Raw genomic sequence first — 24032 nt, 5'->3', positions numbered from 1 at the left:
TGCTCTCTGTGTCGTTCATGAAGCTTCTGCCCTCAGAATCCATGGTAAAAAAACCCCCCCAAAACTAGAGGGAATTTTAACTAGATGTTTAGGTCTGCAAGGTACAGTTGGAATTCTGTTGGTGCTATCTTAGGCTTACCTTTTGGGCATCTGGTATAATGAATTTGTATGTACAGTAGGAATTATAACTATACCATTTCTGAGTAAAAATATATGCACATGTACCACATCTTTATCCATTCACCTATCAATGAACGCCAAGGAGTTTCCACATCTTGGCTATTGTAAATAATCCTGCATAGGGGTGCACATATCTTTTTAAATTAGAAAACATTTTACATGAGAATTCCTTCTTTGGAAAATTGTTTCTGGTGCTCAGAATAAATTAATTAAAAGCAAGCAGTTTTGTAGTTTACACTCTTCAGCCTTGCCAGTGGAACTAAGGACATCGATGGTCTGCCTCTTTGTCATTCCTGACCTACAGACACTTCTACAGCTCATTCTCCTCAGAAAGGTTTCCACAATGAGGTCTGTCTGCTTGGGCTTTGGAGGCTAGATCTCAGTGTACTTGTGGAATTATTCATGTTTTAAGTTGAATTAAAGTTTTAATCAAATAAGTAATGTAGATTTAATTATATTAGGATTTTAAAAAATGGACGAGTAGGGCATTGTTGTGACATTCAACCTTCCCAGGCCCACTTCGTCTTTATGAAGATCTTTATTTCCTTGAGATTCTGAAAACAACATTTAAATAATGTGTATTGGGGGTTTTCTCTAATTGCAAACATAAAATATGTTCAGTACCAAAAACTGGTAATGCAAGGATAAACACAAAAGAAAATATTTGTTCATATTGTACCATCCAAAAGATAGCCACTGTTAAAAATTTGATATATGTCCTTTCAGTAATTTTGCATGCATATATATGTATATATTGTATAAATAACAATATATGAGTACAATGGAATACCGAGTCATAAGAAAAGATGAAATATTGCCATTTGAGACAACATGGATGGATCTTGAAGGTATTATATTAAAATAAGTGAAACAAATCAGATGGAAAAGGACAAAAACCATATGATTTCACTCATAAGCAGAATGCAAAACAGAAAAGAAACAAATGAACAAACAAAACAAAACAAGAGCAAACTCAGAGATACAGACTACAGATTGGTGGTTACCAGAGGGGAAAAGGGGTGGGTAAAGGGCAAATACTTAAAGGAGGTCAATTGTATGGTGACAGACGGAAACTAGGCGTTGGGCACTGAGCATGCTAAACTGTACACAGATATATAATTTTTATGTTGTACACCTGAAATTTGTATGTTAACCAATGTTACCGCAATTCAAAGAAAAAGTTAGTGGCTTTTTGCAAAAGAGCAATTTATTTGCCAGAGGATAGGTCTCTGATATTAAACCCCTTTCTATTTGTTTTTAACTTTTAGATATGTTACTAGTATTTTTATAAAATATGATAAATCTGACCTAAAACTGTAAAGTGATATTTTTATTTCTTTTCTTCCCCCCTTTCAGATGAGAAGATCTATGCTGTTGTAACAAATCCAAACAACATAAATGTTCATAAAATAAAAAGTGAAAGTATAAAATATAAAGTGAATATTTTAATTCTCTCTGTCCTAAATTCCATTTCCACAGTGATAACTTTTAATATTTTGGTTGTATCCTTCTTTTCTATGTATATATAGACATACATTTATTTATAATTAAAAACATAAAAATCAGGCCATACTAATATATAATTGTTCTGCAACTTACTTTTTTCCAACTTAGCAGTATATCACAAACATATTTCCAATAGTTTTACCTCATTCTTATTAATAGCATGATGGCATTCCATTATTTAATATACTGCAATTTATTTATCAATATATTATTAATGAACATTTAGGTTCTTTCATATTTTATTAGAAAAAGTGCTGCCAGAAACATCCTTACTGTATTTCTTTACATTCATATGAGTACTTTTATAGTATAAATTTTTAGACATGGGTTACTGGGCAAAAATGTACATTAACACTTTTGATAGACACTGAGTTTTTACCCACTTGATATATGAAGCAGAGGTGGTCTGCAGAGTTTAGGGCAGGAACACAAACTAGGGTCCAATGCTGGGGTCATTTTTCTAGCTGGTATTATGGAAGTAGCTTGACTTTGTGTGTCTTGGAATCTTCTGTAGGGTAATTTTATTATCACATTCAAACTGGTAACAGATAAGTTATGTATGGAGATGAGAAAACAAAGCTCTGGCTAAACCAACTTCTCATTTCAGAACTATGAGGGCTGATGCTAATTCTTTTAGTAAAAAGAAAAATTAATACAGTTTCATTGAAGCTTCAAAGAGGGCAGACAGATCCTCTTCTGACTGAGGGCGTGGTGCAAGCTTGGTGACCCTTTCCTGAAACATTAAACAAAAGGAGTTACTCAGGGCTTTGAAAAGACAGTTTGTAAAAGGTACTAGGTTGTGCAAATGAACTTGGGCATAAGAAACAATGACTTAATAATAGTTGTATCTTTAAAAATCATATTTCTTGTTTGCTTCATACTAGCTGATTTGCAACTCAGAAGTTTATCAAAGTGATGCCTCTTTCACACAAAGCTTTCTTTTTTTAAATTGTAGTTTACATTAAAAATTATTTTGTATTAGTTTCAAGTGTACAGCATAGTGGTTAGACAATCATATACTTTACAAAGTGACCCCCCCCAATATTTCAAGTATACACCTGACACCATACACAGTTTTAACACTATTACTGACTAAATTCCCTATGCTGTACAGCTTTCAAAAGCCTAATACCTTACTATTTTAAAAGTGGCTCCTTTTAAAATATTAACTAAGGTTTTATCTTTACCTTCCCAAGCACATTCGGTGACTTGCTTAATTTTCCAATGATTGCTAAGTTAAGTTAGCAAAGCTAGCCAGCACATGCTTTGGCTATTTAAACTCCTGTATAATCCCCTGTCCCAGTGGCTCCTTGATGCCTCTGGAACAAGGGATTAAAAGATACTATAATGACTATGTCCAAATTTCTGGGCCTAAATAAAATTAAGAAATGTAGTAGTTTGGGGGGTTCCATTTTCATGGGTCTCTCAGTCTGTTTTTTTGTGGTTAGCACTTGTTTGGGAGAACAGCTGGTGGAAGAGGGAAGCTCCATGAGGGAAGAGCTATGTTCACTCCATGCTCAGCACCTCCCAGAGTGCTCAGCATACAGTAAATGGGTCCTCAACCGTTATTTGTTGAATTAATGAAGATGGCGGGAGACGGGATATTGGCATGTCAAAATTCACACATTTTCATTATCTCAGAAATGACACCCAGGCAATAAGGCAAAAACCCAGTAGTCATCCCTGATTCTTCTTTCCCTTTCTCTACATGTCAAATCCATCAAAGTCTATCAGACCAACCACAAAACTAAATCCCAGATCTGACTGTTTCCACTTCCCATTCTATCTGAATCCAAATCTAAGTCCCCTTCAGTCCTCTGTTCTACTTGAAAAGCTTCTTAAACTCACAACTATCAACAAATGGATCTAAAAACAAAAACAAACTAATCAAAACTAGAACAGGAACAGAAATGGAGATCACATGGAGGGTTATCAGTGGAGAGGGGAAGAAGGGAGAATAGTGAAGGAAAAGGTGCAGGGAATAAGAAGCATAAATAGTAGGTACAAAGGAGACCAGGGGAGGTTAACAATAGTATAGGAAATGCAGAAGCCAAAGAACTTATATGTACGACCCATGGACATGAACTAAGTTGGGGGAATGCCGGAGGGATTCCAGGTAGAAGGGGAAAATGGAGAGAAAAAAGAATGGGACAGCTGTAATAGCATAATCAATAGAATACACTTAAAAGAAAAAGTGTTTAACAAGTGTTAGATGTGAAAAAACTGGAACCCTAGTGCACTGTTGGTGGGAAAGTAAAATGGTACAGCCGCTGTGGAAAACAGTCTGGCAGTTCCTCAAAAAGTTAACATAGAATGACCATGTGATCCAACAATTCTATTCCTAGCAGACCCAAATAAATTGCAATTAGGGACTAAAACAGATGCTTTTAAACCAATGTTCTTAGCAGCATTATATGCAATAGCCAAGAGGTGGAATCAACCCAAGAGTCTATCTGCAAGTAAACGAACAAGCAAAATATGGTATAGCCACACAAAGGAATATTAGTCAGCCATAAAAAGGAATGGAATCATAAAACACTGAAGACATTTTGCTAAGTGAAATAGGGCAAAAACAATAAGGCAAATATTGTATAAGTCCACTTACATGAAGTAGCTAGCATAGGCAAATTCATAAAGACTGAAAGTAAAATAGAGATTATCAGGGGCTGGGGAAAGGGGTAAAAGGGGACAATGGTAATATTATTGCCATTAAACAATAGAACAGAGCTTCTATTGGGGATGATTAAACAGTTCTGGAAATGGACAGTGGTGATAGTTGCATAAGATTGTAAATATACTTAATGGCATTAAATTAGTTAAATAGCATTAATTTTGGTTAAACTAGTTGGTTTTGTTGGGTATATTTTATCACAGTTTAAAAAATAAACCTTGCACTGGCTGGTGTGGCTCAGTTTGCAGATTTGATTCCCAGTCAGGGCATATGCCTGGGTCAGGGGCCAGGGCCCAAGTTGGGGATGTGCAAGAGGCAACCAATCCATGTTTCTCTTGTACATCATTGATGTTTCTCTCCCTCACTTTCTCCCTTCCTTCCCCTCTCTCTAAAAATAAACAAATAAAATCTTTTTAAAAATAAAGAAAATAAATCTTAAAAAAAGAAGAATGGATGGACAGATGGCAGAAGGAGGGGGAACAACTCTGACCAAGTATGGGTGGAGCCAAGGTACAATTGTACATCCCAGCTGATCTTTTAGAGACTAAGGAATGTTGAAAATCCACAGCAAGGCAGACACTTGTTCACGGTGACCTACATATACCTTTGTGGCAGGGTCAAAAACTGAAGTTCAGCATTTGCTACAGCCAAAGATTGCTGTCCCATTATTTTGTTGATAATGGGCTCTTACTGGACGAGCAAAGGGTCCTTCAAATGATACAGTTCATCTTTGGTGAAGTAGTTCAAGACTCTCAGAAGTACTTCAGGCCAAGCTGAACTGAGTTTTTCTTTTAGATTTCTAACTCCCAATGACCGGTTCAACAGGGCAAGGACGTAGTTTGTGATATATCCTCATGCATGTCATCAATGCCACTAACAGCTAAATTCTTAAAATTAAGATGTGTTCTGCAGCGTGCTATTATTTATCAATGTGTAAGACTGAAAGACAACTGATTAACATGGACACTGAAATAAATCCAGAATACTACTTTTAGCACATTCATAAAATAACAACATTTGAGCTGGTCTGCCTGCCAGGGAGTGGAAGTACTCATTTTGGTAGACAGGTCTCCTCAGTAATGAAATGTTTTGATTTGAAATGTAAATGTTTCTTTCCAGAGGTTTCAGAAATCCAGCTTGGAAGATTAATTTATTCTTGCCCGCTCCTCTTGCAGCCTGGCTACGGCCGTTGGAAGCCTCTGCACACAGGACTGCTATTTGCTGCTGCCAGTATGAGCCGGCTGTTTGGTCAAGAATACTGGCCTGGTTGTTCCTCCCAGAGAAAACCAGTCCCTCATCTCTGAACATAAAAGAAGCTTTATCAGATGTTGACTACATGAAATAAGCTTTTTTTTGCAGGAGTAAGTAGATCCCCTTCACTACCTTAAATCCTGCAGATACTAAGTGAAGATTAGTGCGCTGCACTAATGAAGTAGCTATAGTACTCCTATGAAATGTTTACTGCTGCCCAACAAAAAACGCATAGTAGTTGTTCATTTGTAAGACAAGCTTATTTCTAAGATTCCTTCTAAAGCCCTATGAATATACCTCTCTCTTTATCTACATGTATACCTATATATTTGTATGTCTATCTATATCTATATAGCTATCTCTCTCTATATATATCATATATATGACATTAACTCCAAATGTGACAGTTAATTCAAATTAACTGTGTTTCTAACATAATAAAAAAAAGGCAGCATGCCTGCTGGGACAGCCTGAGGGAGTCCTAATTTATAAACATGACTTGTATTCCAAAAATTCAATTTATCTTGCATCTTTTGTGAAACAAAGAAATTAGTTTTCTCTAATTAAGGTTTTGCAATTGGTATTTCCCAGTATGACATGTACTCTGTGGCATTCAGACTGATACCTACTCAACTTGCTATTTTAGTGGATGGTCTCAACTGTTAATCTGGAACAGCTTCTGAAAGTAGAAGTCTGAGCACAGCAGAATTAAAACAGTAAACGTGACTTCTGGCAAGATGGAGGCAAAGGTGGATGCACTGTACCTCCACGCACAACCAAGATTAGAACTACAGCAATTTAGAGCCAGAATAACACCCAGAACTGATAGAGAATTTATCTGAATAGAAGTCAGACAGCCAAGAAGTTGAAGTAGACCCATTCATCCAGACTGGTAGGAGGAGCAGAGAGGAGGAGTGGGGGGGGGGGCAGGGGGGCGCAGGTCGGCGGCGCAAGGAGGTCGGGAGAACTTGGTGTGAACTCAGCGTAAGCCATCTGGGGTGCACAAGAATGCAGCAGTGGACCCTGAGTACACAAGCAGGGGCTGGCGGACCCAGTGAGGTGGCGATTATGGACCAGGGCAGAGCTCGCAACCCAGGATACCAGAGAAGGGACTGAGATCCCAGGAGAATGGAAATACTGCCATTGTTCCCTCCCATCCCCGTCCCCACTCCTGCCCCCACATATAACGTCACAATCTAGCAACTGGGGTGCCCAGCCCTGGTGAACACTTAAGGCTCCGCCCCTCACCGTAACAAGAGTGACCAAGGGTGACCAGACCGGGAAAAAAAAAAAAAAGGAGAGACAGGGAAAGAGATATGTGCCCAACAGAAGAACAGATCAGTCCCCCAGGACTCATCCTTTTGAGCGACCAAGAAATAGCCATTGTATCAGATGCGCAGTTCAAAACACTGGTGATCAGAAAGCTCATGGAATTGGTTGATTTTGGGCACAAATTAGATGAAAAAAATGCAGGTTACCATAAAAGAGATGAAGGAAGATGCACGGAGAGCCAATAGTGAAGGGAAGGAAACTGGGCCTCAAAACAATAGAGTGGACCAGAAGGAAGAAAGAAACAACCAAGCAGGAAAGCATGAAGAAATAAGAATTCAAAAAAACGAGGAGAAGCTTAGGAGCCTCCAGGACATCTTTAAACGTTCCAACATCCGAATTATAGGGGTGCCAGAAGGGGAAGGGAAAAAGCAACAGATTGAACACATATTTGAACAAATAATAAAGGAGAACTTCCCCATTCTGGCAAAGGAAATAGTCTTCCAAGAAATCCTGGAAGCTCAGAGAGCCCCAAAGAAGTTGGACCCAAGAAGAAACACACCAAGGCACATCATCATTACATTGGCCAAGGTAAAAATGAAGGTGAGAATCCTAGAAGCAGCAAGAGATAAGGGGACAGTCACCTACAAAGGAGTTCTCAGCAGACTGTCAGCTGATTTCTCAAAAGAGACCTTACAAGCAAGAAGGGGCTGGAAAGAAATATTCCAAATCATGAAAGACAAGGACCTACATCCCAGATTGCTCTATCCAGCAAAGCTCTCATTTAGAATGGAAGGGCAGATAAAGTGCTTCTCAGATAAGGTCAAGTTAAAGGAGTTCATCATCACCAAGCCCTTATTTTATGAAATGCTAAAGGGACTTATCTAAGAAAAGAAGATAAAGAAAAAACATGTATAGTAAAAGGACAGCAAACTCACAAGTATTAACAACCACACCTAAAGCCAAACCAAAAGAAACTAAGCAAACAACTAGAACAAGAACAGAACCACAGAAATGGAGATCACATGGAGGGTTAGCAACAGGGGGGTGGGAGGAGGAGAGAGGGGGAAAAGGTACAGAGAATAAGTAGCATAGAATGTAGGTTGAAAATAGATAGGGGGAGGGTAAGAATAGTATGGGAAATGTAGAAGCTAAAGAACTTATAAGTATGACACATGGACATGAACTAAAGTGGGGGATGTGGGTAGGAGAGGATGTACAGGGTGGAGGGGAGTGAAGGGGGTAAATGGGACAACTGTAATAGCATAATCAATAAAATATATTAAAAACAACAACAACAACAAAAAAAGCAGTAAATGTGTGTCAATGTGCCCTGATAGCTGGGAGATGCATTGCCACCAGCAATTAAATGGCCAAAAAAATCATACAGTTTCATCTGAAAATCATGGATACCATTCACAGAGGTTGACAAACACATATTCCTGAACACTTACTTCCCTGGGCTATATAAGCAGAACTTTTCGGAGAACCCTTTACAGAATGACACTATCATTAGGACCATAAGAGCCAGAGCTACATCAAAATCATGATGACTGCTTGGTCTCTGGTGTCCCTAGACAGGCTTTTATGGCTCCTTGTCATTGGTTGGGTTCTACTAAATCTAACAAAACTTCTCAAAAAGTTACCACCATTCATCCATTAAGCTCACCTAGACAGAAGGTTTAGGAGGAGAGGGCTGCAGGCATGTGTTCATTTAACATGTTTACTAGCCCAAGATAGATGCAATAGAAGATGGATGACCAAATGAGACCAGTTCCAACCTTCATGGAACTCACAGTCTAGTAGATTTGGATGGAATAACTGGAACAGTCATGGTTTTTGGTCATTTAGTCCCTGGGACTTGTGGGTTAGGACCCAGAATTTGTGAGTTAGTCTAGGAGCTTTGCTACACTTTGAGACTCCTCTTTTTCTCATTCGTTTGTATTTTTTAGATGCAACAGAGTCCATTTAGACTGATCCTTAGTCTGAGTCAGGGAAACTGATGACCCATAGGCCATGTATGGTTTGTACATTGGGAAATGAGGGAATTCAACACAGATACTCAGATTGTGAATTTTGTGAAAATTGAAAGTTCTACCAACACTGGGATCTGAATTTCTACTTGAGGATAATAAATTTTAGCTGAAAAGAGGCTTACCCAATGAAATAAGCCATGTGTTTTCCATTTCACCAAAGTTCCCACCATTCACTACTGCCTTAAATTGCTTTGTTCATTGCTGTTACCTTCCTGGCTCCTGTGGACTGGAGTAAACCCATACAAATATTATCTTATCTGAGCTAAGGTCTTCAACATTCTAAGCATTTGCTAAGTGAGGATGAAGCTAGTGTAAAGCCCTTGCTTAACTGAGCAGGATGCTGTGTGAGTGGATATTCCAGCTGTTAACTCTGTTCAAAATTCAGGCATAGATGTGTGAATACCTTTGGGCTCACATGCCTTCTCTTCATGTCCTCATAATGTTTAAGTGATCTTGCCTTTCTCATTCTGGACAGGAGGACTAAACGAGCACTCCACATGGTGAGCATGGTGTGTTCCACAGACTGAGCACTCGTGGCTCTGGCTCTCTGTTGTAAGGTTTTCACCTGTGAGGATCTGATGCTATAGCACCAGGGTATCTGATCCTACATGGAAGAGATGTCTGATGGGGAACAAACTCTCTTCACAAGAACCTCCAGAGGAGAAACTCTACATCTATTATGATTCCTCTACCAAATATAGGGTGGCAGCTCAGTTTACATTCTTTAGCAACATGTAGCCCTGGCTGGTGTGGCTCAGTGGACTGAGTGCCAGCATGCAAATCAAAGGGTCACCAGTTCAGTTCCCAGTCAGGGCACATGCTTGGGTTGCAGGCCAGGTCTCCATTTGGAGGGCGTGAAAGAGGATAACACACAGTGATATTTCTCTCCCTCTCTTTCTCCCTCCCCTCCCCTTTCTCTAAAAATAAATAAATAAAATATTAAAAATAAATAAAAGATGAATTCTTTAGCAACATTTAAATAAGTGAAAACCCAAAGTGACACAGATATGTATGTTATATACTTTATATGTATATGTATAAAATATTTAATCTCCCAAATATGTTAAAAAGTGATTTTGTGGTAGTTGTAAAGACCATGTCTATTCCTCACAAAATTGTAGGAATCTGTAATTCTTTATGAGGGAAAACAGTATTAGTGGCTCTTTTGTAGCAGCTTCATATAGTTTTATAGGGAACTCCAAAAAGAGGAGAAATGGAGAAAAGGGAAATTTTGCCATACCTCAATATGGTTGTTTTTGCCTTGAATTTTTATAAAGGCTCCTTTCAGTCACATCATAAAAGTTTCACACATGCCACAGTTTTATGGAGGAATATAAAGGTGAGGAAGCCTTGGCCCCACCCCCTGGGGAAGGGGAGAGCTGCCCTCTGGTGTGGAGGAGACCTGAGAGCCACAAGAGGACCCCAGGTTTACAGCTCCTGCATCAAGTGCCAAGTGGACCACATCTTTTCTGCAGCTACTAGAAGGGAGTGAGGATACACTGCGTCTCTTACCTGGGGCAGCGTTCCTTTCACTAATGCAGGGATATCAACCTTGGAGTAACCAATGGCAGCTAGGCCATCATCCACATCCAGATCGAATAAGAGTTTCCGGAGCGTGTCAGCTAAAACAAGCCCAGCATCTGCGATCCTGGCAGTGCGGGTGTCGGCTCCTAGAAGACACAAAGCGCTGACTGTAGATGGAGGAGGAAGCTGGCCCTAGGTGTAATTTGGTCCCATGATAGCTGATATATAACCTACTGCTGGCTCCCTCACATGGAGCACAAGGGCACCAATGTGCCTCCACCTGGAGGCTGGCCCAGCGGGCAGTCCCACAGAAGACAGATGGGCCAGGCCAGTGCAGAGAAGTCGCTGGGGCGGCTAACCTGGCTCTCACCTTTCCAAAGGGCTGCTCACCCTTTGTGGGGTGGGACGACAAGGAATAGAGCCAAGAAAAGAGGCACAGGAAGGAGACTAAGAAAGAAGGCTGGTGTTTGGCTGAGGAAGAAGGAGCATTTGTAGCAGAAAAAACAGCTTATGTAACTTTCAAGGCTTGCGATTTGCTGACATCTAGAGGTTTTACACGTTCAGTGTCTTTTCTCACAGCAACATCGAAGGAAAAGACAAACCCTTTGCAAAAACACTTTGTGAGACAAGGATATATGTAAGTACAAAAATTCCAACACTAAGTGCCAAAAAAGGAAGAAAATGACAAAAATGGATTATGTATAACCAGGGAAAGAAGTATTTCCTCTCTATAACTATAAGTGTTTTTATTTTGGACTTTGTTACCAAGGGGCAAAGCAGGTTCCTCTAAATAAATACTACAGAACTAGTCAGACAGAACCAAGAACATGGAGAGTCTTAGAAAACAGTTTTTAATATGTAGATAATGATATTGGTGAAAGGAGAGAAGGTTGCCAAGGGTTGGAGATTTGAAAGGACAGAATTTTGGACATGATTAATGATTAATACACAAAATTATAGAGACATCAACCTGGAAGAGCCAGGGGTTCCACCCTCAGGAAAGGTGGCAGCGAAGATTCCCAGATGAAGGGAACTGATCCCAAAACCTTAGCACCCCTGACCCCATCTATCCTAGTTGAATACATCCACTGCCCTAAAGTGAAGCAATTTACAGGTGGAATATAGCATTAGTTATTACCCCAAATGCCTCTGCTGCCATCCACGTTCACTTTTTCTGTCTTGTTCAAAAGGAGACTAGAATGCACAGTTCACCTCCACACTGAAGCACATTATTAAATCAATTTTAACCTCTTAGTCTTCTAGGACAGTGGGAACTGTTTTCGTAATCCAGGAAAGGATAAATAGAACCAGATACAGGGCTGGCTGGTGGGGCAGCTGGATGGGGCATAAACCTTGCCTGACAAGACCAGTCTCAGTTATGCGGTGCAGCTAAAACTCGAAGTAGGTGGAGATGTGATACGCGATACGAGTGTTATGAGATTTCTATTTTCTTGGATTTCTGCCATAAAATACACCATGAAAACATCTGGGGTTTCCTGTGAAGTGTTTTAAAGAAAAAGGGAGGATAAAGAAAGAGAATACATTTGTATAAAGCTAAGAAAATCTAAGATTACTTAGGGAATTGAAATATTAATGACTAAGTATAGAATTAATATTAAACAAAATTTCTGATGGGAGAAGAATTGGTGGGTTCTTCTTGCCAGGGTTTTGTCTAACAGAGAAATTGCTTTTTTCAGTAATTTTGTTCGTTGTCTAGAATGTTAGCTGTAAGTTCTCTCAGATTTTCCTATTTATCATCCATTTAGCCTACTATTTGGGCTCCTGCCTGTTTACATACAGTGTTTGCATATTAACAAAGGCATCTGAGTCCCAACAAATGGGTGAACTACGTCTCTAGTCCCAAAGGGAAAAGGGACATAAGATCCTTGGTAAAGTTGGCACCACATTTTCCACAGCACTTGCTGGAAAACCAAGCCCCCAGCACTGCTCCTCTGCCCCAGACTTCTTTTGTGACATTCTCAGCCCAGCACTGGAACTCAGCATAAAGCACAAATGTCAGAGTGTCAGAGAGAAGCTAGAGTGGAGCGGCCCCATGGAAGGATGTCTGTGGTCATTCCTACCTTCTTGGAAATCTCTCTCTAACAGCTGGTGCTAGGGGAGCATAATGAAGTTTTCTTTTTAGACTTTCCCTTCCTACCCTAAATACAAGTAGAGGAATAAGGTGTCTGGAAAGTTAAGAAAAAATACTCATCTACTTAAAAGAGTTCTTGTTTTAGAAAAATACCAAAATTTTACTTAACTACGCTATCCTGAATAAATTTTATTTCTTGTAAGATTCAAAAGGCACTGTTGGCATCTTATTATAGACATTACTTATTCTACAGAGCAGCAAGATATTCCTCTTTGGTGATCTTTTTAGAAGGTTTCCAATTGTTTAGACTCTCTACAATTGGGAATTAAATTCATTTCATTACCTATTAAATATACTAACAGCCATTTATAACATTTTGCAGTATGTACAGTTTCATTTCCTTGAAGATGAAAAGTGGAAATATGATTATTCTAAACATAAGCAATATTTAGTTCCATTTCATTGGTAACAAGCTATTAGATACACAAACTTAAAGAATTTTAGTGCTAGATGGGACCTGGAGCAGGTCAGTGACGTTATTATTAAACTATCTCAAAGCAACATTTTTTTAAAAAAGTATTACTTTTTATGGTTTATCTTCAGAAGCAACCCCAGGAAATGCTCCCCCTATGTGGGTCAGAGAATTGTGAGTAATGGTTCATACCCAATATTTCTGCGGTCTCCAGGTGCCGCTCAGGAAACATCTGTGCTGTGAAAGTGAACACAGCTGGGGAGGTCAGCACCACAGACAGGCCATGAGGCTGCGGAGCAAGAAAACAGGTGACCAATGGGGCAAGGTGGTCTTCCATCTGCCTCTTAGATATTAAATTACTTTATCCTGTACTCCAAGCAATCAAGAATTGACAAAGAATTTATAGCAGTTTCAAGGAATATAAGGTTTAATTAAAGAAGTTATTATGATTTTACCACCAATGGGTGATCCACACTATAATCCTTTGCTTTATATGTCTTCACTAAGCCTGAAATTGGGTAAGACATTCCATGGCTAGAAAAGAAAAAAAAAGTCTTTATGTTGACATGCAGATTTCAGAAATTCAAGTCAATACAAAGATCTCTTATGGGAGAGCCCTTCACAGTCTCACAAGTTATACATTCTGCTTTCTTTGCTATAAGGATATACTGTTATGCGCTTGATATTTGGTGTTATTCATAACAAAAGCTCTGAAATGTTTGAATTCAAATGCTTATAAAATTGTATGCCATTAAAATGTGTTGATGCAGAAAATTCTCTCCAAATACATTGGTTAACCTTATAATCTTGAAGAAATTGAAAATTCACTTTGAAGTTCCTTTAATAAGTTTCAGGGCATGCATTTTCTGTCTCGCTCTGCAGTATTCTGTCAGTGTGTTCCTGCACGAGCTGACCACGTTGGTGGGAGTTTATGAACCGAGATGTGCTGCATTGGATGTGCAAGCTTAACCTGCCAGTGATCTGTGCCACCAATAACTGATACAGCCTTCTGAGTGTCACATACTAATGGAGTTGAATCATAAATGGTTTTTCTAGCCTGAAAGACTTTCCAGAAAAGGCACCATGGTTTTCATTTGTGGGAGTCTGGGGAGAGGGTGAAGGTTGCTTTAATGGAAAACCTTTTTATATCCTCTTGAATTCGTAATGAATATATAGGATAATACTATAGCTTAACAGATGACTCAAAATATACATTGTGAGAAGTTACTAAAGTTACAATTAATATATTAAAAATAAAATGTTTTGTAATAGTAAGATGGTCTGTAATTCAATTAATATGGGTTATTGGATAGCTTTGTGCTTATTCACCAAAAGATTTACATTTCACAGAAAATGAAGTTTTTGGTGAACTCTGTAATTATCTATCTCCCTCAAAAAAGGTTACCTTTGCCTATCATCTTTTACGAGGCAGATCAGAAACTATGGGTCCTCTGATGTGTTGGGTATTTTGGAGTGTGTTTTATCTTTCCCAGGCTCCAGAGTACTCAGAAAATTATTGCTGAGTGTGTTTTCATGATGTGAAAGGGTTCGTGCAGACTTCAAGGGTACCTTTCCAATGATAGCCAATATTTTAGCTTGTTTCTTTTATTTTAATAGTTATGTGTGTTCTTTGTAAAAACATTAATATAACCCATAATCCCATTTCCTCAAAATAACTGTTATAGAATTATTTCCTTCTCACTTTTTTATGCATATCTTTAATATATGATCCTACTGTGCATTCAGTTTTAAACAATGCTTTTGTTACTTAATATTCTTTGTAAACATTTTCCCATATCATTTTATATTCTTCTAAAACATTATTTTTAAATTTTATTTTTATTTTGATTTAGACAGAGGGAAAGGGAGGGTGAAAGAGAGGGGGAGAAACATCAATGTGACAGAGAAACATCCATTAGTTGCCTTCTGTATGTGCCACGATATGCGACTGAACCTGCACCCCAGGCATGTGCCCCAACCAGAAATCAACCGGTGACCTTTTGGGTTGCAGGACAATGCCTAACCGAATCACACCAGCTGTGGCCTAAAACATGATTTTTAATAGCCTTATTTTATTCTTTAAGTACTGCTCTTTAGTTAACCATTCCCAAACTGTAGGAAATTTAGGTTGTTTCCAAGTTTTTCAGTTATAAATAACACTTAGGTGATTATTCTTATAAGAAAACACTTTGGTCATATGATTATTTGTTTTTAGGATACATTTCTAGAAGTAATATTGGTGGGACAAGGGGTAAACACATTTTTCAAACTTTGATAGATTTTGCTCACCTGCTTTTTGGGAAGAGTGATAATCGGTGTGCTTCTAAGCAGCAGAGTTTGGGGGTGACCATTTATTTTATTGTTCCCTCCCTGGCAAAGGCCTATTCTTAATCCTCAGTGTTCACTGGTTTTCAATTTTAAGGCAATATACCAATAAAGTTCTGACTAAGCAGGTTAATTCTGGGCTAATGGCAAAGATTCTGATCTCTCTTTTTTGGGAGAGATTAGAAGAAAATATCTACATTTTGTGGATTTTAAAAATCCACAATATGTGGCGAGGATGTGGAGAAATCAGAGCCCTCAGCCACTGCTGGTGAGAATGTAGAATGATGCAGCTGCTGTGAAAACACAACCTGGAAGTTCCTCAAAATCTAAACATAAAATTACCAGAAATTCCACTCTCAGGCATATAAATCAAATGAAAACATATGTCCATACAAAAATTTGTACACGAACGTTCATAGCAGTGTTATTCACAATAGCCAAAAAGTGGAAACAAAACTGTGCTTGAATGATTAAAATAAAATTTTTTAAAAAGTGGAAACAACTCAATTGTCCAGCAACTGGTGAATGAATAAATAAAATGTGTTATACCCACACAATGGAATGTTACTTGGCAATAACATGGAGTGAAGTACTAATACATGCATGAATGAACTATGGAAATACTATGCTAAGTTAAAGAGGCCAGACACAAAAAGCCAGATACTTTATGATCCTATTTGTATGAAATGTCCAGAATAGACGAATCTATGGATAGAAAGTAGATTAGTAGTTGCTTGAGGCTGGGGGTATAGCAGGATTGGTGGGTGACAGCTAAGGGGTATAGAATTTTTCTTTTGGGTGATAAAATATTCTAAAATTGATTGTGGTAATGATAACTCTGTGAATATATGAAAAACCCCTGAATTGTACATTTTAAATGGGTGAATTATATAGTATGTGAATTATATTTCAATAAAGTTGTTACTAAAAAAACCCTTATAACCCAATAAACTACATTTGAATTAAGAGAATATTCCAGGATGCTAAGTTAAATACCTTCTTTCTATAACATGTTGAAATCTTAACACCTGTCCTAAGTTATAAACATTTAAAAATTAAGAAGCCATAGCTTAGGTGAAGAAATAAAATCTTAAATTTGCTCACCACAGATGAACACCAGCATTTCCAAAGCCAATGCCAGCAAGAGCACTTGCCAAGTGCATATTGGACCTTGCTTCTAGATCATCAGGGTTTCTGACAGCCCTGTGGATGATATAAATACCTAACAATAACACATCAACATTGGCATTTCCTACTGAATAAAGAGCCACCTTAGGGAAAAATTTGGAAAAAAAGAAATGCTATTTGGTAGGAAGAAAAATTAGGCAACTTATTCAAATGACATCTTGTCTTCTAAAGAAAAACTGAGGGTAAACATTTTTTCATCAATGGTTTCAGCAGAGGCATAATAAATACGCTGTCAGGCTGCTTGTGTGATAAAAGCGCCAGGGGAAGCAGAGCACTGACCCTTGGATTATGAGCGCTGCTCTAGCAAAGTGCCCTCAGACTCATTCTTCTTCTTCATTTGTCAATGACCTTGACTGCAGCTGTGAATGGCCTTAAAGTAAACATACACTCAGAATGCACAGGGCCCAGACGGGTTTACTGGAGTGAGTCCCTGTCGCCTGGGGCTACCTGCAGGCTACACGCAGCCCGCCCAGCCATCTTTCTTTCTGTGACACTGCCCCAGCCGGGCCCACTGGAGGCTTCTTATGTTATCTGTGGAAACTACACATGTTATTTTAATCTTTATTATTGTGGAAGTGGGATGTTATTGTAGGACCAGCTTTTGCTTGCTCTATTTGTCCCCAGTGCCACTTCGGAAAAGCAAATCCTCAAAGGCCCCTTTCAGAAGCAGCTCAGCCTTCCTGCACACTCTGTGTGGAAACCCTGCCCTAGGGAGGAAGCCTAAGACTGGCAAGCACACCACTTCTCACTTGCTTGCAATGTGCCTGGAGTGAAGGGTTCCTGTTATGAAATAAGAGTGCCATGGTCTTTTCCCCCTTTCATTTGAAATGGCTGAGTGTTTGAGTCTCCTTTCCAAAACCCGGTGTTTGCTCTGTGCTCCCCGAATAACAAGATGAAAGAGTTGATGATGGAGCTTCAGCCTTTCCTCTGTTCACTGCTACTCTGCCAAACCTTCTGCTCCTGCCAGAACACATCAGCTGACAGTTATCTGTATCTGCTTCTACCAAATCAAATGCTTCTGTGCTTCCCAGTTGTCCCCACAAGTCTGAAATAGTTTGGCGTCCCTTCCCCTGGCTCTGTCACAAATGCCGTCCAGTCTCCTCTTCAGGGTAGCTTCCAGCTCAGGGCCAGAGGAGGAACCATGCTCACATCAAGGCCTAACTTGCCATGTTCTTTCCCTCCTTTATGTATAAATATGGAAGTGAGTCTGACTTTGTGGATGTCTTCATGCCTCAAGGATCAGCTTTCACCTCTAAATATCTATTTGCTCACCCACGGGCCTAGTATAGCTATGTCATTCACAAATCTTGAATAACCTTTTAGGAAGCCTTTTGTATCTCCTGGGACAGACAACTCCACACATTTAATTCTTAAATATAGCTCATCTGAGTATGCCTTTGCCCTGGGCCCAGACAGGCACAGCCCACATCTGCCTCTGTGGTTTTCTTGTCTGCTCTTGGTAGCCAAATCTCAAGGACATCTCCCCTCATCCTAGCTTTGGTTTGGGGGCTTCAGTGAATAAGCCTTGTATCTGCCTCTTTCATAAATTAGAGGCTCCTATTTTGCCCCCTTTTAGTCTTTGGTCCTTTTTAGACTAAAGGACCTAGTTTTCACCTGTCATCACATGTCCCCCTACTCCCCACACTTCACGCTCCCAGGAGTTTGCAGATGCTTCCCTACATCCCCAGACTGACCTTTTGTTGAAGAGATTTACTGAAGACGTATCAGGATTGGGCATGCTACTTTTATGTAAAGGTGGAATGTGGTTTTCCTCTTCTATTTTTATCCCTTCTCAGTGGCATACCTCTTTAGATACTTAGCGACGATCCGCAAGGCGTGGACGGCCCAGATGTCACTTATTGGGTTGCTGCCCTGGTAGGCTGGCCGAAAGATGGGATTTGAAGGGCAGGGGCTCCGCATGTGGTAGGGAAGGGCAGTGTAGGACTCCAGGGCATGGCTGACAAGAAATATTTAAAATACACAGATGGAACGTGTGGTCTTCCTCCTTCCCAACATTAGGATTACAAATGTATTCACTTCACTGTGGATATGCTATGTGGCACTGATAACCACAATACATTCCACTGGTCAACTCTTGACCACAATAGTCATTGCTTGTTATAGAAATTAATATAGTGAAGCTTACATTAACAGCACTGCTGTGTTTTTGAGCCCTTCTGGTACAAACAAAGAAGGGCTCAACAACGTTTACCATGTTGAACTTTTAAATATTTAAGTCATGAAGAAATGCACTGAATCTAAAAAAGTTATTTCCTCCTAAAGCATGTTTACTATTTTATACTTTGCATTAATCAAATACTATACTACGCAAGTAGGGTCATAATTACACTAGCCTCCCATTAAGAGTAAGTGCAGGGAGTGAGAACACTGACCCTGGGGTCACCTGCCCAGGTGTAAATCCTAGCACTGGACCTTTCCACTGTGGGCTGGGGTTGGGAGGTTGTCACCATCTCCCTGTGATTCTAAGATGGGAATAAACAATGCAACATTTTCCTGGAGCTACTGTTGAATTGAGTTGACTCATGTAAAGTTCTTATCATATGGTAGCAGCACATTGTAAAACTTATTATTCACTGTTATTATTAATTCTTGTCCTGAAAAAAATCCAATTCTTCTTCCTTAAGTACCCCAAATTCAGGGTTGGCTATTTCAACACCCAAGCTTCAGAGTTTCCACCCACTGCTAGCCAGCCATCAATTCTGGCTGATCTACTGCTGAAGATAATAATAAATATAACCATCCAGATCAATGATGCATTGGGAACACAATATAACATGAACGATTTTTTTTGCATGAATTATAGTTTTCAGTCTTAGAATGGAGAATTTCCTTTCTGCTATACTTGAGAAGCAGATAACATCTTTTGAACAAAGCATTGGAACTTTTAAAAAATTAGTTGGTAAACAGGTGCTATGACTTTGTGGTTCTAAACAGGGACTCTGTGGGCAATGCAAGAATAAGGTGTCCATGAGAAGAGGACAGGGTGGTGAGGTCCACTGAGGTACCCTGCGTGTATCTTGATTCTGGACCCAAGAGCAGCTCTGTCTCACCAAGCTGAGCTCACAGAAACTATGTATAAAATCTGAAAGTCAAATTTATAAAGAGAAATATAACTGTTGAGGGGTACAGGCACCTGAATCTTCTAGAGGGCACCTTTTCTCCCCGTTGGCAAGTCCTATGGATGCTAGTTCAAATCAGAAGGACCGTGAAGTCCTAACAAAGGGAATTGCCTCTACGGTCAAATACATGGGTGTGTCTATCTCCAGAACTGGCCACTGGGGGCCAGGGGTAGAGACTTCAGGCCAGTGGTTCTCTTCCGCAGAAAGTACTTGGAAGAGTAAGTACCATAATTTTTTTTTCTGAGCCCACCCCTACACCTTTTTGATTAACAGTGAAGTCTTTGGGCTTGTGAGTCATTCACTTAAAGGTGACTTCTTTGGTCCATTATATATTTATTAGGTAGTTTCCAGTTAAGGAGGATACTCTTATTTCCCTTGTTTCCAAGTTGTTAGAGAACAACTTTTCAAAGTACTGACGACTTTGGCCAGGACAGAGTAGAAAACAATTTTGTACAATTTTTTGGCAGGCAGCATAATGTAGGGAGAAAAGCAGACCACAGACTTGGACAGACCTGGAATTGAATACTAACTCTGCTGCCTCCTGCTTGTGCAAACTTCATTCAACAGCTATGATGTGCCAAGGGGCAGGGATAGATAAGTGAGTAAGATGGGCTTATCCTCACCAAGGTCACAGTGCATTGAGGAGACAGGCATGTGAAAAGAGAGGTGTCTCAGAAGCAATGTACAGGCCCCCCAGTGGGGAAGTGCAAAGGATGGAATGCTTGGTTGTACTTGAGGAGAGGGGAGGGCAGGGTCAGCAAAGGCTCCATCAAGGAGAGAATGCTCCAGCGGAACTGGAAGATCAGTTATACAAGCAGATAAAGAGCAGAGCATTGGCGATATCCTGGGGCCAAAGAAATTTACCTTTGGACCTTAGGCGTGGGAAGCCACTGAAAGACTTGTAAGGTAGAGTTGTATATGTGTGTGTGTATATTGATGGTCATCTTGCATTCTGCAAGTTTGGTGAGGCCTGTCTGGAGGACGGACAGAAGGACTATGGGATGGAAGCAAGCAGACTGATGAGGATACTACTGCAACCATCCAGGCAAGAGCTGGGGTAGGCCTACACCAAGGCAGGAGCATCAAGGCGGGAGCAGATCTGAGAGAGATTCAGCAGGACAAGGTAGAGGGTCTGATGGCTAGTGTGGTCATGAGAGAAAGGAGGTGTCCCTACTGAGTCCTGTTGCTCACTAAGGTAAGAGAATCAGAGTAGAAGGTGTGAGGTATGTTGGCTGGGGCAGGGGGTAGGAAGGGAGGTGGAAATTAAGAAAATTATCAGATTTCATCAAACTTAAGGTGCTGTGCATTATAAAATGTACCATTTAAAAAACTGCACCACTGGAGAACAAAACCCTATACCATGCCACCGATTTTAAGATATGTTCTGATTTGAGATGTTAGAATATGAAAAAATGTGCATGTGCAAATGGATGAAATAGGGTAGTTTGGGACATGCTGGTATGAAGTGCCTGTGGTGTGAAGTGCCTATGGGGACCTCCATGAAGCCACTGGAATGAATGGCCTGGAGCTCCGCAGTGAGGTCAGTGGTAGAAGCCACTGATTAGGGAGCCACCACACAAAGCAGCCGAAGCCCATGGAGCTCACAATATAACTGTGGGCAAGTTACTAAACATCTCAAAGAGAGTTCTCCTTTTCATCGGGCACAGAGCTGTGGTGAGGTGATAATGAGTATGAAGTGTTGACACGGTGTGCACAGTCCAGCTCAGGGAATGTCGGCTCTCTCCCTGCCCTCTTCCATGTTGCGGCAACCCTGGGTGTTCTCTGGTTAGTGTAGCCACAGGGGCATGCCAGCTTCAACTGCTCCTTTTGCTTGTCCCTGTGGCCACAGCTGCAGCTAGGGTGGTCCATCCTGAACAGCAGGTTTGTGGCTCACCCAGAGCCTCACCTATTCACCATGCTGCTCACTAACAGCATCCTTATTTTCATTTAGGAAAGGGGATAATGACAGTCTACACTGAGGTTGCTGTGGAGAGCTAATCAGTGAATGCTTAGTAAGTACTCTCACTAAGAAAATACTGTGCTCTTCCAGCCGGCGCCCAGCCATGGGCATCTCTCAGAACAACTGGCACAAGTGCCACAAGACTGAGGGCAAGAGAAAGCCCTGCCACAAGAAGCAAAAATGTGAGCTGGGACTCCCTGCTGCCAATACTGATTGGCTCATGCCTCATACACGCAGTCTGCATGCAGGGAAGCAATAGGAAGTACTGAGCCTTGAGGTTGGACATGGGAAACTTCTCCTGGGACTCAGAGTGTTGTAAGCACAACACAAGGGGTATTGATGTTGTCGAAAATGTGTTCAACAATAAACTGGTTTGTACCAAGACCCTAGCAAAGAACTGCATCATGCTTATTGATAGCACACCATACCGACAGTGGTATGAGTCCCACTATGCACTGTCTGTCCCTGGGCCACAAGACAAGGGCCAAACTGACTCCTGAGTGAAGAAGAGACTTCAAACAAAAAGAGATCAAGGAAAATTCAGGAGAAATATGAAGAAAGGAAAAAGAATGCCACAATCAGCCATTTTCTAGAGGAGCAGTTCCAGCAGGGCAAGCTTCTTGAACACATCGCTCCAAGGCCAGGCCAGTGTGGACAAGCAGATGGCTCGTGCTCCAGGGCAAGGAGCTGGAGTTCTATCTGAGGCAAATCAAGGCCCAGAAAGGCAAATAAATCTTCCCTCCTATTTCAGCTCACGTAATAAAAGTTTTCATTATGGGGGGGGGGGGGTGGCGGGGAAAGGAAGAAAGAAAAAGAAAAGAAAATACTGTCCATAGATGCAGGCACTGAAAATGTCCCTCTAGGTACCTACCAAAGCACATCGAAGCCACTGTTGGCGACCACCCGGTCAGGCATATGCAGGGTGTGCAGAGGGTCAATCAGTCCCAGCGTGGGTTTGATGGCTCGGGAACCAATGCCTAGGACAGGGATTTTCAATAGAGGCTATAGGTATGGACTTCATTTACAAACACTGAATAACTTTAGCATAACAAATTATCCTAAAAAATAAAAAATATGAGATAAGAGTTATTCTCATGTAGGGAGGCAGCAAGGAGCATGGAAAGAGATCTGGAGTTAGAAACCTGAATTTTTCAGTGGAGCAGAAGCTCTTTTCACTTTGTAGGAGGCAAGCATGTGCACCTCTTCCCAAAGGCAGGCTGAGTGACGTCATTGGCTATGGTGGGAGTATTTATATCACAGGAATTGGCAAATGCCATACAAATCAGGGTTTATTCGCTTAGTAAATGTTAGAGAGCTGGTTCACTAGCTCATCCCTGGTTTGGGTCTTTGCTCTGCAACTGATCATGTGTCTTTGGGCAAGTCATTTAGCCTCCCTGAGTTCTCTGTGAGATTCGACTACACAATCACAGGGCCTCCATCCCTCACAGAGCTGTTGTAAGGATCACATTGAATAAAATTATGGGAATGTCTTTAAAAAATTGTAAGATAAAATTTAAGTGTTGGTAATTATTATTATTTCTTGATGTCAAAGGATAATGTAATTTAATTTTAAAAAGAGAAGTTACTATAAATGTGTAGTCGAATGTCAATTTATTCTGCTACAAAGGCCTGAAAGAAGGATATTGACCCGGCTGGCATAGCTCAGTGGATTGAGCGCGGGCTGTGAACCAAAGTGTTGCAGGTTCGATTCCCAGTCAGGGTACATGCTTGGGTTGCAGGCCATGGCCCCCAGCAACCACACATTGATGTTTCTCTCTCTCTCTCCCTCTCTGTCTCTCTGTCTCTCTGTCTCTCTCTCTCCCTCCCTTTCCTCTCTAAAAATAAATAAATAAAATCTTTAAAAAAAAGAAGGATATTGAGCTACACTCAAAGAGAGGGACATTTCCACTCGCTTAGCTGAGAGTCAGAGAAGATAGGATAAAAATGACAAAGAAGATGGAAAGCAGAACAGTGGTTACTGGGAACGGGACTGGAGGGATTGTTCTGGACTGATGGTGATGCTTTGTATCTTGATTGGGGTCGTAGTTACCTGGGTGTCTATATTTGTCATCAAGTACATCAAGCCAGGCTCTTAAAATGTAGGAATCTTATATAAAATTTAGATCTCAATGAAATTGGTTTTAAATGTAAAAAAGATGTCCAAGAAAAGGAATAACCCTTTATTACTGACGTACCATCACTAACTTTGGCAGAAAAATGGCCAATCAAGACTTAAGGCTTTTCAATACACTTTTGTAGGTAATTCTCAAAAAGAAGTTTATTAGCCTCCTAATTTTGTATCTACTTAAAAAAAGAAAAAAAGTGTGTATATGTACATACCCTTCCCTTAACTCCATAACTCCTTGATAGTTAAATATTAGGATTAAATAAAAGGGGCTAGGTTTGAAAGGTAAAAGA

At 40.3% G+C, this 24032-nt stretch overlaps 1 protein-coding gene across 3 annotated transcripts in view; it reads right to left on the bottom strand.

The window, feature by feature from the left end:
* Positions 1-1691: 1691 nt before the first annotated feature.
* Positions 1692-24032, bottom strand: part of ADHFE1 (alcohol dehydrogenase iron containing 1) — a 34517-nt gene continuing 12176 nt past the window's right edge. For all 3 annotated transcript variants that reach the window (XM_028533910.2, XM_036031175.1, XM_036031174.1), the window contains 7 exons: positions 22486-22591; positions 18319-18471; positions 16431-16529; positions 13457-13535; positions 13194-13290; positions 10426-10583; positions 1692-2419 (listed from right to left, as the gene is read on the bottom strand). In XM_028533910.2, the coding sequence (XP_028389711.1) occupies positions 2336-2419; positions 10426-10583; positions 13194-13290; positions 13457-13535; positions 16431-16529; positions 18319-18471; positions 22486-22591 (776 nt within the window). In that variant the 3' untranslated portion in view covers positions 1692-2335. The remainder of the gene's footprint in view (positions 2420-10425; positions 10584-13193; positions 13291-13456; positions 13536-16430; positions 16530-18318; positions 18472-22485; positions 22592-24032) is intronic.

Source organism: Phyllostomus discolor, chromosome 7 (assembly GCF_004126475.2).
Source record: "Phyllostomus discolor isolate MPI-MPIP mPhyDis1 chromosome 7, mPhyDis1.pri.v3, whole genome shotgun sequence".
NCBI lineage: Eukaryota > Metazoa > Chordata > Mammalia > Chiroptera > Phyllostomidae > Phyllostomus > Phyllostomus discolor.
This window is presented reverse-complemented; position numbering and strand designations above follow the sequence as displayed.